We start from the raw sequence: 15,741 nt of genomic DNA, 5'->3' as shown, positions 1-15,741 counted from the left end.
TCAGCAAATATAACAGATTACGTTTGATTCTCAATTTTGAAACTAATTGTATCAGAACCAAGTTGTTAGAAGTAATATTAAATAGCTAGAATAGAAATATTGACACAGACAAGAAAACATATTGTAGAAGTAATTATTCATGTCTTCAGGGTTCGTACGCTCCTTCAAAACTCCTCCAATACTCCTTCATTTAGGAAATTTTTTTGAAGGGCCCTTCAGACTCCTTCATTTTGATTTGAACTCCTTCAAAACTCCTTCCTTATTGCAAGACTACATAGTCTTCTTCCATAACTAACTTAAAATACTTCAGTCGACATAACTTACATTCATCACAAGGGCGAAGGTATAAGGGCGATTTTAATGTAGTAATTTCGTATATTTATTTTTTCATAAAGATGTGATTTAAAATTGATCATAGAAGTTATAAAAGTTGAAAGTGAAAATATTATTAGACTAAGACATATAATAAATAAAGTAAACCATACTTAAATGGTGCTTGGCTGTGCTTTTCTCTCCACCACACTCTCATCTGCAAAAGTCAGTTTTTGTAATTATTATTTAAATATTTAGAAATACATAAGCAGATGTACTACGTTAAGAAGTGATTGTGTTAAAAAAAAAAAAAAAACAATTCTTTAGCAAATCGCAGTTATGATATTGTAACGTCCACAAGTGTTGTCATTCCTTGAGAGGGGTGGAGGGGTTCATGAAATTGTGACAAGAGGAAGAGAGAGGGTGACAAAAAGTAACATCACGCAGTTATTATAACAGTATGTTTATAAAAAAATATGACATTTGACAAGAGGAGAAGTAAGATAAAGTTGACACTTTGTGACAAAGAAGGAAGGGGTCAAACATTTGGAAAAAAAAAAAGTGACATCATTTATGGGCAGCCCATTAGTACTCCTTCAAAATCTCATTTTTCTCCTTCAAAACTCCTCCAAAACTCCTTCATTTTATTTCTGAAATTGAGTACGAACCCTGGTCTTGTATAAGATGCAAAATGTGGTAGGTTGTTCAAAAAATATATATATATAATTTTTTTGACTAAAATTATGTAAGCTTCAAATTTAGGAAAAGAGCAATGTATTTCCATGCTGTTGAAAGAAAAGATACATAGTAAGAATAGATAATTTGTAAAACTACATATATATCGCTGCCTCAGAGCAACAAAGAAGACATCTAAACCCAGAAATAACAGTAAAAGTTCCTACTGTTGTTCTGACGGGCCGATATGCCACTTTTTTGCTTAATTAAATTACAGAATCAAAAGTTTTTTCTCAAGAAGCTGTGCGAAAATGGTAAATTTTATGAAGTAAATGAAAGTGACGCTTAGAACTAATTTCAGTGTCTTAGTTGGAGATTATTTGACAAGAACCAGTTTAATTGTATCCAGAGCTTGTGTTGTTCATCAGTTTTGTTTAAAGGAGAAAGGGGGCATCTATAAACACGGTATGTTTTACTAAGATAATTTCAAGCAAAAAAATTTTGAAAAATTATCAAGTAATGACTACCAGTCCTTACCCTTGGCCGAACTTTTAGAGCAATGAACCAGTTTATGTTTCTGTGTTGACAACTTCTTTGTTTTAGTAGATCTTCTTCACATGAAAAAATAAAATAAAATAAAAACATTATCAACTAACTAATAAGCTTTACTTAATTATTGGCAGACCGTTAAATGAACATTCAAGGAAATTTATGAATTTTAAATTATTTTTATTAAATAAGAATTCTTTATTTTTGCAAGTTACTTCTATGCATGGGGGGACACTTGTGAACACAACAACTAGGAGCACATGTGAACAGTTCCCATATCTTCTTCTTAATATTAGTGTAGAATATTAAAAGTGTTAAAAAATGTGTAAATTATTATTTTTTCACAATCAGTTTGAAAATTTATTCATAATTATTATTAATTAATATTCATATATGTGCAGTATGTAACACATGTGCACTCCTATAAGGGCACATGTGAACAATTGAAGACATTTTTTAAAAAATACCATAAAATAAAGAAATATATGTTTTTTTAATCTCAAAATATTCCATGACACAAAGAAAAAACTATTCAAAAGTAGCCAAGATTTGACAATGTTGAAACATTAATTCAATATTCCCTTTATTACTTATGTATAATCATTGTTCTTAATGCAACGTGTTTTAACTGCAGTTATAAAAAAAATTTTGTACTCTGTGTGTTCTTGGACACAGTTATAAATAAATATAGATTTTTAGAAAAATACTTCATGTTAAAAATAAAATATGTTTGTGATTTAAATAAATCTATCTGAACAATGATAATGGGTCTCAAATATTGCAAATTATTGCATACATGTGTTTTGGTATTTCAAGGTTGTTTCTTTTTTCTTTTTTTTTTTTTTTTTTTTCACTTTTTTCTCAGTACTGAAAACATTTTAGGATAGTTTCTTATACATAAGCTAATGTATACATCATTAAAAAAGGAATTCTTTGTAACACTTGCATACCATAGTTTGCAAATGAAATTCTTCAATAATACTGGTTAAGATCTATATTTTATGCTACCCTTAAGTTTTTAGTTTTGGGTTATTATTTTGTTTTTTGACTTCTATTATTTATTTATTTTTTCAGTGATTTGACATTTAAGAAGGGAGATTTTATTATTCTTCGGAAAAGAGTGGATCAGAACTGGTTTTATGGAGAATTGGGTGGCAAATCTGGCTTTGTACCAGCCAGCTTTGTGCAAGTTGTTGTACCCATTCCTTCACATGTGCCACAGTGTAAAGCATTATATGACTTTCAGATTAGCAGTAGTGAGGAGAAAGACTGCTTAACATTTGGAAAAGTATGTGTATGATTTTCTTCATTGTATTAATATTCATAATGGTTTTCAGAATTCTTCTCTTTTGCATACAATATTTAATATTTAAAAAAATCTTATTTTTATTATCTATATGAACGTATGTTTGTATGTTTGTTACTCTTTCTCACAAAAACTACTGAATAGATTTTAATGAAACTTTTCAATAATATAGCTTATGCATCAGAATAACACATGACGTAATTTTCGTCCCATTATAGGGGCAAGACCCCCCATAAGGTGTGATTTTCATATAAATTCTGTAATTTGGGGTGAAAAAATACTTGCACATGTTAACATTTTACACCATATGACCAAAAGTATTGGGACACTTTCAAAAATTCACATTTTAAAGAATTTTTTGAGAAATAAGACACCAATTGCTCTGTAACTTTTGTCATATAAAAGACATGCTCTAGCTGTTATTTTTCAATAAAAGTTATATCACTCTTGCGTTTCGTTAATCAGTAACAAATTGAGAATAAGCTATAAATTTCAGAAATTAGTTTGCTTACTACTTACAATTATTTTACATACTTTCGAGAAAGTATCCCGGATATTCACGAAGATCTGAGCATTTCTTTCAAAACTACAAATTTTATTTGAAGGCTTTTGGCTCATACACATAAAGTTTTCCATCAAAAATCACTAAATTTCAGAAAACTTGACAGCATTCAAGAGAAGTATAATACTAAAATTTGAAATTAAAAATATTGAAAATTTGATAAAATATGGACATTTAAAACAATTCATTTTTCACTGCTCATGCATGAAAGATAGCATTTTATAACTTCCATAATATATAACCCAAACAGATTCTTCAACTCGTGATAAAATTCCAGTTGAATATCTTTAAAATTCAAAAAGTTATCACCGATCTAATGAGCTGAATTTGAATAACTCTTGAATAAGCCACGAGTTCATCTATTTCTATTTGTGTAATCAATATTGATAATAATGCAAAATAACTTTTTTAGGGTGATGTATTAACCGTGATAAGAAGAATAGATGACCATTGGGCTGAAGGAAAGTTGAGAGATCGGATTGGAATTTTTCCAATATCATTTGTTGAGGTACTATTTTTTTTAATATATATCTTCTGTTATTGTTTTAAGTTGTTTTTTGCATAAATTTTAATCCATGTTAATTATTGTTCATATCTTTTTTATTTAGCCTGTGTGTTAGATTTATTCTAGTGTAATTTAGGCGACAAGCAGGTTTGATAAAGGAGTTTCTTATTAATATTAATGAAAAATTTAACAAAATGTAAAATTATACCTAAGTAGTAAATGTATCTGAAGTTTATTAATTTTCCAACTAATTTTGGCAGACACTTTGCGTACACACATTAGACGATTCTACTTTAAAGTTGTCTACTAGAGTAGTTTCATAGGATAGGGAAAAGTTAAAAATTTCCTATATTACCTTTTACTTCAATATATTTTCGCTGAAATTCCGTCATACGACTTATCTAACTTTTTCATGAAAGTTCTTTGACAAGATTGCTAAATAAAAATCTTGATAAGTTCTAACCTGCTTTATCATTGGAATGAAAATATAACTTAAAGTTAACTCATTTCGGCATGTATCAACATCTGCAAAAGCTAAGCATTAATTTTAAATCTTGGGCAAAAACTTGAGCCGCTTGCAGTTTGCTGTGTCTCCCAAGGTGAGCCACTCTCTCCTATGTTCAACAAGATTTTATATTTGTTTCTTATCAAGCTATTTTTGTAACATGTAATGTTTTGAGCAACATCATCATTGTATTTTTATTTCGTTTGTTTATTATATTATTAATCTGAAGTATTGGTTTTTTGCAGATGAATGCTGCTGCAAGGTCTGTCATGAAATTATCTGCAAAGTAAGTTTTTAGTTTTTTTCCATCTTATTTTTATAAGTTGTGCAATTTTTTAAATTGCTCATCATCACAAATATATATATATTTTTTTTTACAATTACTAATGATTATAAACTTTTTTCTTGTATGATATTAGAGCTGTCTATGTATATGTATTGTATCAATGTGTTACCTTGTAAGATCTCCAGTAGAGGACTAGAGAATAATACTTGTATAATTTCTGTAATTTACTTCTTAAATAGTCAGGCTTTTTCTGTAAAATGAAAGGGAATTATGTATCAATCAATTTTTGTAAAATCCTGCTGGAATTTCAAATTTTCATTGAATAGTGATGTGTGTTAATGAGAACTGAGTTTGGTTTTGAATAAAGAATGACTATGAAAAGAGCAGAATTAAATTTATGTTTCTAGATAAAGAACTGATAAATTTTGTTGTCCTATTGTAATAAGTCTGACTTCAAAAACCAAGCCGTATGCCAAAATGCCAAAAGTGACATTTAGGGTTTTTAGAACTAGCAATTCAAATATAAGACTTATAATCTAATTATCAATGTACTTCCATGTGCTTATTTGTACCATTACTCATTACTACATTTTTATTTGAGTGTTTTTTAATGTCATCACTCGGATGTTAATTTAAAATTGTGTTTCAGTGCTCAGTCTTCATCAAGAATTGTACCACCTGTTGCCCCATCCACTGATTCTCATTTTGTCTCAGCTCAAACTCCTACAACAAGTAAGTATTTTTTATTTACATTTTTTTCTATATTTGTCCTGGAATTTATGGTTTATTGTAAAAGAAAAGATTATTTAAGACCTCTAAGGCAGCCAGAATTACCTTCTGGAAAGGTTTTTTTTTTTAACAAAACAGTCCTTACATGTGCATAAACTACTGTTCTAGGATTGGCAATAATGTTAAAAACATTGCCTCTGGGAGTTGTTTTTGACCCCTACTGCGCCACAATGTTTTCAAATTAGCTTTCTGTACATCTGCACAAATATTCTTGATTTTTACTTCTAGCAAAGTTCTGCTCTTGTAAAAAAATTTCAATTAATTTTCCCCTACAGCAGGAGTCTTTTCAAGTTTAGGAAATGTGATGTGAGGTTTGAAAAAGACTTAAAATTAAATAATTTTCGGATTTCTGTGTTGAATAATATTTATTGCTTTTGTTGCTTGTTTGCACTTTTGTATTTTTATGCCCTCCCCCCCCCCCCTCCTCAAATATTTTTCCTGAAGGATACGTGTCTTATAAAACAAAAATAGTCCAGTTTTCTTTTTTTTTAATCTCAACATTTAATGCTTTTATTTGTAGTAAACTTGTGAAAAGAAAAAATTCCTGTTTAGATTTAAAACTAGAGTAAAATCTCATTACAGCAAACACCAATGCAATGAAAGTCCATTTCAATGAAATAAATGTTCAGTCCCGGTTGAACTGCCCTTACAGTGAACAATATGTAATTCTTTGAAGTTCGTCGTAAGGGGATTTAAACTAAAACTAGTGCTGCAACAGTCCAATTAGGGTCTAGGCTGACAGTCGCCATTTCAGTTCTCTTAAGCAAGGGTTCTGGGATGCAAAGGCAAATGTTTTAGTTAGGTGGTCATTTGATTGTGAAATCCCATTGTTTAGTTCTCAAGCACAATTGGTACTCATTTTAGCTACCTATTGAAGAGAAGAGAGGATGAGTCCAGTAATGGGATTTTACTGTACTTTAAAAAAAAAAAAAGAATCTTTTAAAGATCAAGTATGAAAAGTAAATCTTCCATTTTTTTTTTAATTGTATTCCTTCTCGTGTCAATAAGTGATATGAATATTGTTGAAAAAATAATTTATCCTTTGTAAGTAAAAGTTTATTAGTTATTTGCAGAGTTAGTAATCTTTAACACTCACTTTTCTTCATTTTATTACCAGATGTTAATGCATCTCAGAGTCCACAGTATCAAGAGTTGAATTCCGGAGGTAATATTCCCCAGCCAGTGTCATCGGCCATCAATCCTCCTTTTTCATCATCAGCATTTACATCTCCTATCCACAATGCATCACTTACAATGCAACAGAGCGTCAGCATGGCTGCATATCCCGGCACTTCGTATGACTCCCAACATCATAGTAGTTCTCACCACAGACAGCAGCAACAAGCCAAAAATGGTGCTGAAGACCATCAGTCTGCTGCAGATAGCTCACACGAAACTTCATCTGCTGTTGCCAAATCTAGGTCTACGCCCAGTCCTGGTCCAGTTTTTTCTGTTGCTTCTGTCACTCCTCCTTTAGTCACACAGGTATGACTTGCAATAAGTTTGTTTTTTGCAAGATATTTCAGCACATTTTAGGGTTTCTTTTTCTTGTCAGTTTCTGTAAAAATGAATGTATTTCAAACTACTTAAATACAGTAGTCTTCACTTGATGAGATCAGTTTGGGGCAAAATAATTTTGATAACAATAACCAATTGATAAGGTTAAACAAATCATGAAATCAGATAAATTTTCCAGCTTTGATTTTTGAATGTATAATTTTTCATCTGATAAAAAATTTTAATATTTTTTTAAATTTTTGTCAGGTAATTTTCTTGCATTGCAGTTGAAATTCGATTGAGGCTTTTTATCATAATGCTAACATCCATGGTTTGAATTTAAACAAGTAACCAAACCTGATCTGTCCAAAACTGTTTTCTATTAAAATTTTGCATGGTTAGAATAATACCATCTGTGTAAGAATGCTCAAACACTTGTTGCCTTGCAACTTAATATCAACCATTTGGAATTGTGAAAAGTGAATATTATGTGCAAAATGCATAAAAAAAAGTTTCTACCAATCTCAAATCAGCTGATATAGCAAATAGCAACCTTCGCATTCATTTTCAAATATCATGAACTTACTAATAGTAGTTTATACAAATTTATTGCCAAAGATCAGCAATGCTCATGTTGGTGACAACTCAAAAAATAACCAACGCATGGTCCACATCACCAATAAGTACCTCCAGATATATTCCGTGCAAATTTACAGTTCTGATAGTTATAGTTCTCAAGGGTTAATATTGGGTCACTTTTCCACTGTTTTGTAGACTATTTATCTCTCTTTGCCCAAACTGTGTCATGAATTGTAAGTTATTTTAATGTATGACTTGACTAAATCAACCTTTCATCAATTATATTGTGTTACTTTAAAGCGTGCTGAATCCATTACTGGTGCTCATACTCCCACCCAAGGAAGCCAGGAAGAGAGTTCTGGTGTCACTTCTCCCCTTGTGTGTTCATCCGATGCTTCAAAAAGTAGTCACTCTTCTGCTAGAAGTAGCAGTTCCAGTCAGCCCTCAACACACGTTGCTGTTCCAACTTTGTATGTTGATTTCTGTTTTATCAATTTTCTTGTTCAACTCTGAAATAATAATTGAATTAATAAATTTGAATAGAAAAAATTTATTCAATTTTTTTTTTTTGGAAATTTTCTCGATGTATTTTAATGTTATTATTTGTACAAGGCATAATTTTAAAATTATGAACAGATTTATGGTTTGGTAGAAACATAGCTTGTGCTCTTGAATAGAAAATTCTGAATCTTCTGGCATTTTTTCTTTTTCAATTAAAAACCTCCTTAATAAATGCTTAGTTGCATGAAAGAAAAAGAAGAATTCCAGAAAATAAGCAAAATAAAAACTGAAATTTACAGATAATAACGTTGCAGCTTACAAAATAAAAAAAAGGGGGAAATAGTGGAGTTGGAGGATTTTCAAAGTGTTTTTTGCCATTCACCAGGATGTCCCCCCCCCCCCTCTCCCCAATTTACTGCTTTGCCTACTTTTGAAAATATTAAAATTTATATATGTTAGGGACAATCTCCAATGAGAAGGATGGAAGAATGTTTTCTCTCTAAAAATTCTGTCTCTAGTGGATGGGTTTCCATATCTTTTAACATTTCAACCCCCTTTATAAAAGACCTTAAAATGTTTTTTTTTTTATTTTACTATGTTTGATTTATTTAACTAATGGCACTACTTGTATTGCTTGCTTCACTTTATTTTACTGTCACATACTAGACACCAATCCAAAGACCAGACCATATTCTTTGTGCAGGATGTTTTACTGTTCAAAATGTTGGGGGGGGGGAGGGGGGATGTCTTATCGAGAATTTACTACTTAAATGTCAGATATTATATGATCCCCCCCCCCTCTCTTAAAAAATTGTCCTCATTCTATTTGCAAAACAAAGATTTCTGAAAACTAAATTTTGAATCAATCCAAATTATTCCTACAAGTCTGGTGCAAAGTAACCCTCTAATTTTAAAAAATAAAGATTATTAGATAGATCACAACTCACTGAAGAAGACTCACAACTCATCAATGAGTCACAGTCTAAAATTTATGAAAGGCTGCTCTAGTTAGTAGTTCTGCAACATTCAATAGTATACATTTCGAGCAGGTCAATTTCAGAAACTAAGAACGAGAGAATTAATTTGAGAAATTAAAAATGGAGATAAATGGTTTCTTGAATGACAGATGATTTTTTGAGTTGTCAATTGGTTTATATTTGTTGCCATTCCTGATTTTATTCAATTCTTCTCATTATTGTATATTTTTTCTCATTGATCCGGGGCAAAAAGCAATTTTAGCTTAAAGTTGCTTAAAATTTTCAAACAAAATAAAAGAAATCTTCTCTAAATGATGTTTATAATTTTTATTTTATACAGCTATTTAGCACTTTATACATACAGACCGCTGAAAGAAGATGAACTGGAACTTCGAAAAGGTGAATTATATACTGTTAGTGAAAAGTGCCAAGATGGCTGGTTTAAAGGGACATCTTTAAGAACTGGGCTTAGTGGAGTATTTCCCGGAAATTATGTTCAAATTGCAAAGTAATGTTATTCTTTATGTTTTTCTTAAATTCATTTTCGTATGATCTCGTACATTTCTATTTTTTTTCATATTTTCCATAAAATATGGTCAAGTGCATATTGGTTCTAGTCTTTACTTTTTCTTAAATAAAATTTCCTAAGATCACTAACACTTGCATTTGTAGTTTCTTATACCTGCATTGTGTAAATGTTATTTTCAGGATATTTTCTGTTTTACTTTAAAGTTAATTAATCATTAAAGTAAAATTTAATTTTTGCTAAAACAAAACAGTGGGAAACAATATAAGTAAAGAAGTAGGTAGACCTGAAAAAAGCTGGAAACAGTTGTAAACTTGAAAATATTAAGAAATTTATTTTGCCCTTCAGTGACCATTCTGTTATAAGTGTTTATGCAATTTTTTCCTTTGTTAAAAGAGAAAAAAATGCATTTGAGATGTAATAAGTGTTGTTTAGCGTTTAATAGCAGAACATCGAATTGCAAGTCGTAAAAATAATAACCATTCCTCCTCTCCCCTTCCCCTATGTGTGTGTTAAATTAGGGTACTAAAAATAAAATGTTCTGCAATGTCAGTATGTTTTATATGAGAACTTCAATGTCAATGGTAAACTACTTCTTGAAGACATGTGAACTGTTTGGACTTCTGTTCTAAATTTAACTTGTTTTATCGGTTTTGGCTTAATGATGTTTATTGTACTTTGTTTGTATAATATTACTAAATTATTCTGCCAATATTTAAGTGTTGATGCAGCATTTGAAACTATATTTTATAGCCTAATGTATTGGAAAACATTTCTCTCATTATATAACTTAACTACTGTGCTTTGATTTTAAAAATCTATCTTAAAACCTTTGTGTAAAATGTTATTCAGAAATGTTTTTCTTCTTCCTTCTATACCGCAATCCTAATTTTAAAAATCTTACTTTTGTGAATTTCAGGTCAGCAGTGCTGCAGCCACACATAAATGTTTCTGTGGCAGGTAGAACTTCACCTGCTTCTTCAACTACTTCCCCACCTCCTTCGAGTTCTGCAATCCAACAGCGAACAAGTCTTTCTGGTGCAACGACAGACAACCCACACCTCTTTTACCCTATCTCCACTCAGGGACCCATTTACACCAACAGCCCCATCACCATGTGCGGGAGAGTCCCAGCCACCTCGACAAGTCCAGTCTCTCCCGCTCATCCTGCTGTTTTGGAGTGGGCACATAGTATTGCAGTGGCTGCTCCTTTGCAGAGGTTACCAAGGCCCCTGAGCTCTGTTGGAGCATTTTCTCCTGCACTGTATAAATCTGAGGTAAGTTGGAACTATTAATTTGGAAGTAATGTTTCTTGTGCAGTGAACTCCCGATTATCCGCGAGTCAACCAACGATCAGAAATGTGTATTTTTGCAGCAAAAAGCAAATACCAATGACTGTTTTTTGTCAAAAAATTGTAAATTTAAACTCAGTTGTTTCGCTTTATTTATTTGTTTATTTTTGGGCCTGTTTATTGTACATACATCCGTTCTATATTGATGTTAAATTCTGTATGCAATAATACAAAACATTTTTACTGTACTGTATATAATTTCACTCTTGATAGAAAGTATTATGCATCAATACAACTAAGTTTTTGAGGCAGGACAATGTTTTTTTTTTATTGTCCCTCATTTTAACCTTTTTGCGATCTATCCCCGATTTTTACTGTCCGCAACACCTGTGCCACTCAATTCTGCAGGTAATCGGGAGTTTACTGTACTGTCATATTAACCCTCTCAGGCACAATAGACACCAATCAAAAAATTTCTTTAAAAAAAAAAAAATTTCTTATGTAAAACCACAAAAACTGCCGCAGAAGTAATATTTTTTTCTCTTTAACAACTATGGATGGCAGCAGTACAAAAGTGACTTTCTACTGTCTCAATTTCTTGTTAAAATCTCCCCAATTTTTTTTATCGCAAAAGTGGAAAAATGTTCATAAAATTTTAATTTGGTTCTAAGACAGTCAACTAATTTTCTTCATTTTCTGTGAGGTGTTCAATTATGTTTTTGTGAAAGATAAAAATTCCTTTTTGAAAGAATAAACATACCCTCCCTAGGTCAGTGCTATTGACAAATAGGGCACCACTCACTGCAAAAGAATAAAACCTTAAACTTTTTTTTTTGACTGCAAAACCTACGTCTATATGATCAATTACACCCGCTCATAGTGTTTTTTTGCAGTATTTCTAAAATTTTAAAGACTCATGCCAAAAAGGGATAGTCTTTCTTGTGTGAATAGCCAGTCATTATTGCAGAAATTGGATACACCCTTAGTTTTGGAGCTTTACTTTCAAAATTAATGAATGAAAAACAAAGTGTGTTTAGTATTTACTTCTATTTTTACTTATTTTTTAAGTGCTTAGTTTTGTGCCCCAAGTAAATCTAGTGTAAATTGGTAAATTGTCAATAACTCTGCTCAGTTACACATAAAAATTAATTGAGTTCTTGTTTTGAAAATATCAGTTGTTAATTTTAGGGAACATACAAGTACTATTCTGACAGTTCTGCTTGTTCTCAAAATTACAGTTGAACTTAAGTTATAATGACTGTGTTCATAGTGTCTACACTGTTATGGCATCAAATAATTCTGGTCCCTTTATTAGTTGTCAACTTTAATGTAAATCATCTGTAACATTATTTAGCTTACGACCTCAATGTTCCAAATAAGGAGGTGGTATACCGTTTAACTGTATTTATGTGTAATGAATTTATGAAGTATAATATGTAACTTGACATGTGTCTTTGTTATAATACTATATTATCTTTACAATGTTGTTTCCCGTTCATACATTTAAAAACCTTTTCAAGCCTTTAAATAGCACTTGTATGTTATAAACAATGCTAAATTTCAAAATACAGCTCTTCTTTTTATGCAGCGCTGTACTTAGAAAATATTTGGGATGAACCCTTCTATTTATTATAAAATAGATCTTATGGTTGACAGATTTTGTTAGGTCAAAAAAAGTGGTTTAGATTAATTATTCAGCTTAAATTGAAAAAGCAGACCCTTTTTTTTTCAAGTTGCTTTGAAACCAATATTCATTGGATTTTCATGGGATTTTTTTTTCAATAAAAAATTTAATATTTTGGTGAATGGCATCTCCTCCCTTACACTACAGAAAGTTGTTAGAACTATGATATGATTATTAAAGATTAACACAGTTGAGCAAGTAATCGACTATGATAGTAATTATTTTCTTGAATGCCACTATGAAAAAAGTTAATCCCAAATAAATTAGAGAAAGAAATAGCAATATGTTGTTTTAGAGAAGAGCATTGCTATCAATAAGATGTACCAAGTAAGGATTAAAAATAGTAATAATATAAACCATTTGTAACTTTAAAATTAGAAGTTTTTGAAACTAAGTTTGAGGCTTCTATTGAATTCAGCAAAAATATTTATTCAATGAAAAAACAGAAATAAATGAGGTGGAACTAATGAGAAGCATTTCATAGTATTCAGAGTTAGCATTAGTTTCACCTGATAAATGTGTTGAACATTTTTTTAAAATTGTTTTATTGATTAATGCAATAAAACAATTATTGTGTAAACTTGACATTTGTAAACCAAAAAGTGTAAGACTGTTTTGTCACAGTACAAATCTGAGAGATACTAATCAATATTTAGTGAATATAATCACTTGCAGTTATACTTGTCTAAGGCAATGCACAAAACTATTGAAAAGTTAGAAAATAATTCATTTCTTTTTTTTTTTTTTTTTTTTTTCAAAGCCTGTCTTCTATTTATTCTGAATTTTTTGTTGTAAAGTGTTAATTGTATTTTAATTTAACCCTTTACAAATGTCTCACCTGTGTCTGGAAGTGTATCGACAGATAGCTGCCAAAGTAAAAGCAAATAGAATCTGCTTTTCATTTCGAACAATGAACGTTTACTTAAGCTATTAAAAACATAGCTATGTGTTCTGCTATAATCAATGAACTTATTGATGTTGGTGATAAATTACTCCCAAAACTCCCCATCAGTTCATAAAAGCATGTCACTGTCCCATTCATAATGAGTTAATTCCTTAAAAGTCATTACATCTACATTTTTATTTGAAGTTACTCAAACCGTAGTATTTTCCTAAATGAATGCTAAACCATCATATGTGGCAATCTTACCTGCACTTCATTTCATATAAAAGCAACTAATTCATGTAATCAACGGAAATGCAAAACAATGGAAGAAATGTGCCCCAAATCTGTTTTAGATGTTGAAACAAAATGGATTCCCATGTACCCAGTCCCGCTCATTAGCAATGGCTCCTTGGACTTCCCTCTGTGCCATTGACTTCAGCTCACCGCCCTCATCCTCACAGGTCATCACGGACTTCCCAGTGAGGACCACCAGTGCTTCACCAACGAGGATGCTCTCCTACCAGGCCTCGCCCACCACTGGCATCGGCAACCCCAACCAGGGGATCATGGAAGGGGGGTCCCAGCCCCGGTACAGCACCTCACAGCCTTCTACGCCGCTGATGATGCCACATGTGGCGCCCCCCAACACGAACCCCTTCGTCACCCCCGACAGGGTGGGATGCTCTGCCGTCACGACAGCGACAGCTTGCCTCTTGGCGGCCCAAGCGACCACTTCTCAGACGAGAGTCGAAAAGGTAATTTTGTTTCGAACTGACTCTTTTAAATCTGCACGGCTTGGGACTGAGAGTTTAACAGATTGTAGGCTACTAGTGGTTCTTTCTTCCCCTCCTTTGAATGACATCAAACCTTCCTAGGTCACCAAAACTTGACTAGCCCTGTCTGATTTTCAAACCTACACTACTTACTGGTTTATGGGGTTTTTAGATCTGCACCACACTTGAAACCAGATTTTTAGATCTACACAACTCACCTCTTTTGATTTACTGTTATCAATGTTTTTTACATACACTGTTATTGTTTTTAGCTGTAGTTTCAATGCAAATTGTTACATTTTTATCATCTTCTAGTGGCACCCGCACGGCTTCACCCGTAATAGAAAAATTAAAGGTCTTTTGGTTCGCTTGTATATTTACAAATAATGTATGGTGAATTTTCTCGCCAATTGGCTTGTACCGACGTTACAGTTCCACGTTATGATAATTTTGTATCTCGCCAATTGGCTTGTGCCCATGTTACGGTTCCACGTTACGATAATTTCGTAATTTATGATACTTTTTTTTTCTTAAAATTGGAATAAAAAAAGAACCACATCGAATTTTCGAAAAATCGCTTCGAGGTGCACACCCCCATGCTACATACTAACTTTGTACCAAATTTCATGAAAATCGGCCGAACGGTTTAGGCGCTATGCGCGTCACAGACATCCTACACACATCCAGACATCCTCCGGACAGAGAGACTTTCAGCTTTATTATTAACTAGTGGCACCCGCACGGCTTCGCGCGTAATAGAAAAATTAAAGGTCTTTTGGTTCGCTTGTATATTTACAAATAATGTATGGTGAATTTTCTCGCCAATTGGCTTGTACCGACGTTACAGTTCCACGTTATGATAATTTCGTATCTCGCCAATTGGCTTGTGCCCATGTTACGGTTCCACGTTACGATAATTTCGTAATTTATGATACTTTTTTTCTTAAAATTGGAATAAAAAAAGAACCACATCGAATTTTCGAAAAATCGCTTCGAGGTGCACACCCCCATGCTACATACTAACTTTGTGCCAAATTTCATGAAAATCGGCCGAACGGTTTAAGCGCTATGCGCGTCACAGACATCCTACAGACATCCTCCAGACATCCTCCGGACAGAGAGACTTACTGCTTTATTATTAGTAAAGACTAGTGGTACCCGCACGGCTTCGCCCGTAATACAAAAATTAAAGGTCTTTTGGTTCGCTTGTATATTTACAAATAATGTATGGTGAATTTTCTCGCCAATTGGCTTGTACCGACGTTACAGTTCCACGTTATGATAATTTCGTATCTCGCCAATTGGCTTGTGCCCATGTTACGGTTCCACGTTACGATAATTTCGTAATTTATGATAGTTTTTTTTTCTTAAAATTGGAATAAAAAAAGAACCACATCGAATTTTCGAAAAATCGCTTCGAGGTGCACACCCCCATGCTACATACTAACTTTGTGCCAAATTTCATGAAAATCGGCCGAACGGTTTAGGCGCTATGTGTGTCACAGACATCCTACAGACATCCAGAGAGACATCCTAC

General features: G+C 32.2%; 1 protein-coding gene across 1 annotated transcript in view; it reads left to right on the top strand.

Annotated features, from left to right (window-relative positions):
* Window positions 1-15,741, top strand: part of LOC129233323 (E3 ubiquitin-protein ligase SH3RF3-like) — a 39,273-nt gene that overhangs the window by 3,649 nt on the left and 19,883 nt on the right. The window contains 9 exon segments of the mRNA XM_054867372.1: window positions 2,611-2,824; window positions 3,817-3,912; window positions 4,660-4,700; window positions 5,350-5,432; window positions 6,607-6,965; window positions 7,866-8,035; window positions 9,384-9,551; window positions 10,489-10,846; window positions 13,785-14,186. Coding sequence (XP_054723347.1) covers window positions 2,611-2,824; window positions 3,817-3,912; window positions 4,660-4,700; window positions 5,350-5,432; window positions 6,607-6,965; window positions 7,866-8,035; window positions 9,384-9,551; window positions 10,489-10,846; window positions 13,785-14,186 — 1,891 coding nt within the window.

The sequence above is a fragment of the Uloborus diversus genome, unplaced genomic scaffold, assembly GCF_026930045.1.
Source record: "Uloborus diversus isolate 005 unplaced genomic scaffold, Udiv.v.3.1 scaffold_334, whole genome shotgun sequence".
NCBI lineage: Eukaryota > Metazoa > Arthropoda > Arachnida > Araneae > Uloboridae > Uloborus > Uloborus diversus.
This window is presented reverse-complemented; position numbering and strand designations above follow the sequence as displayed.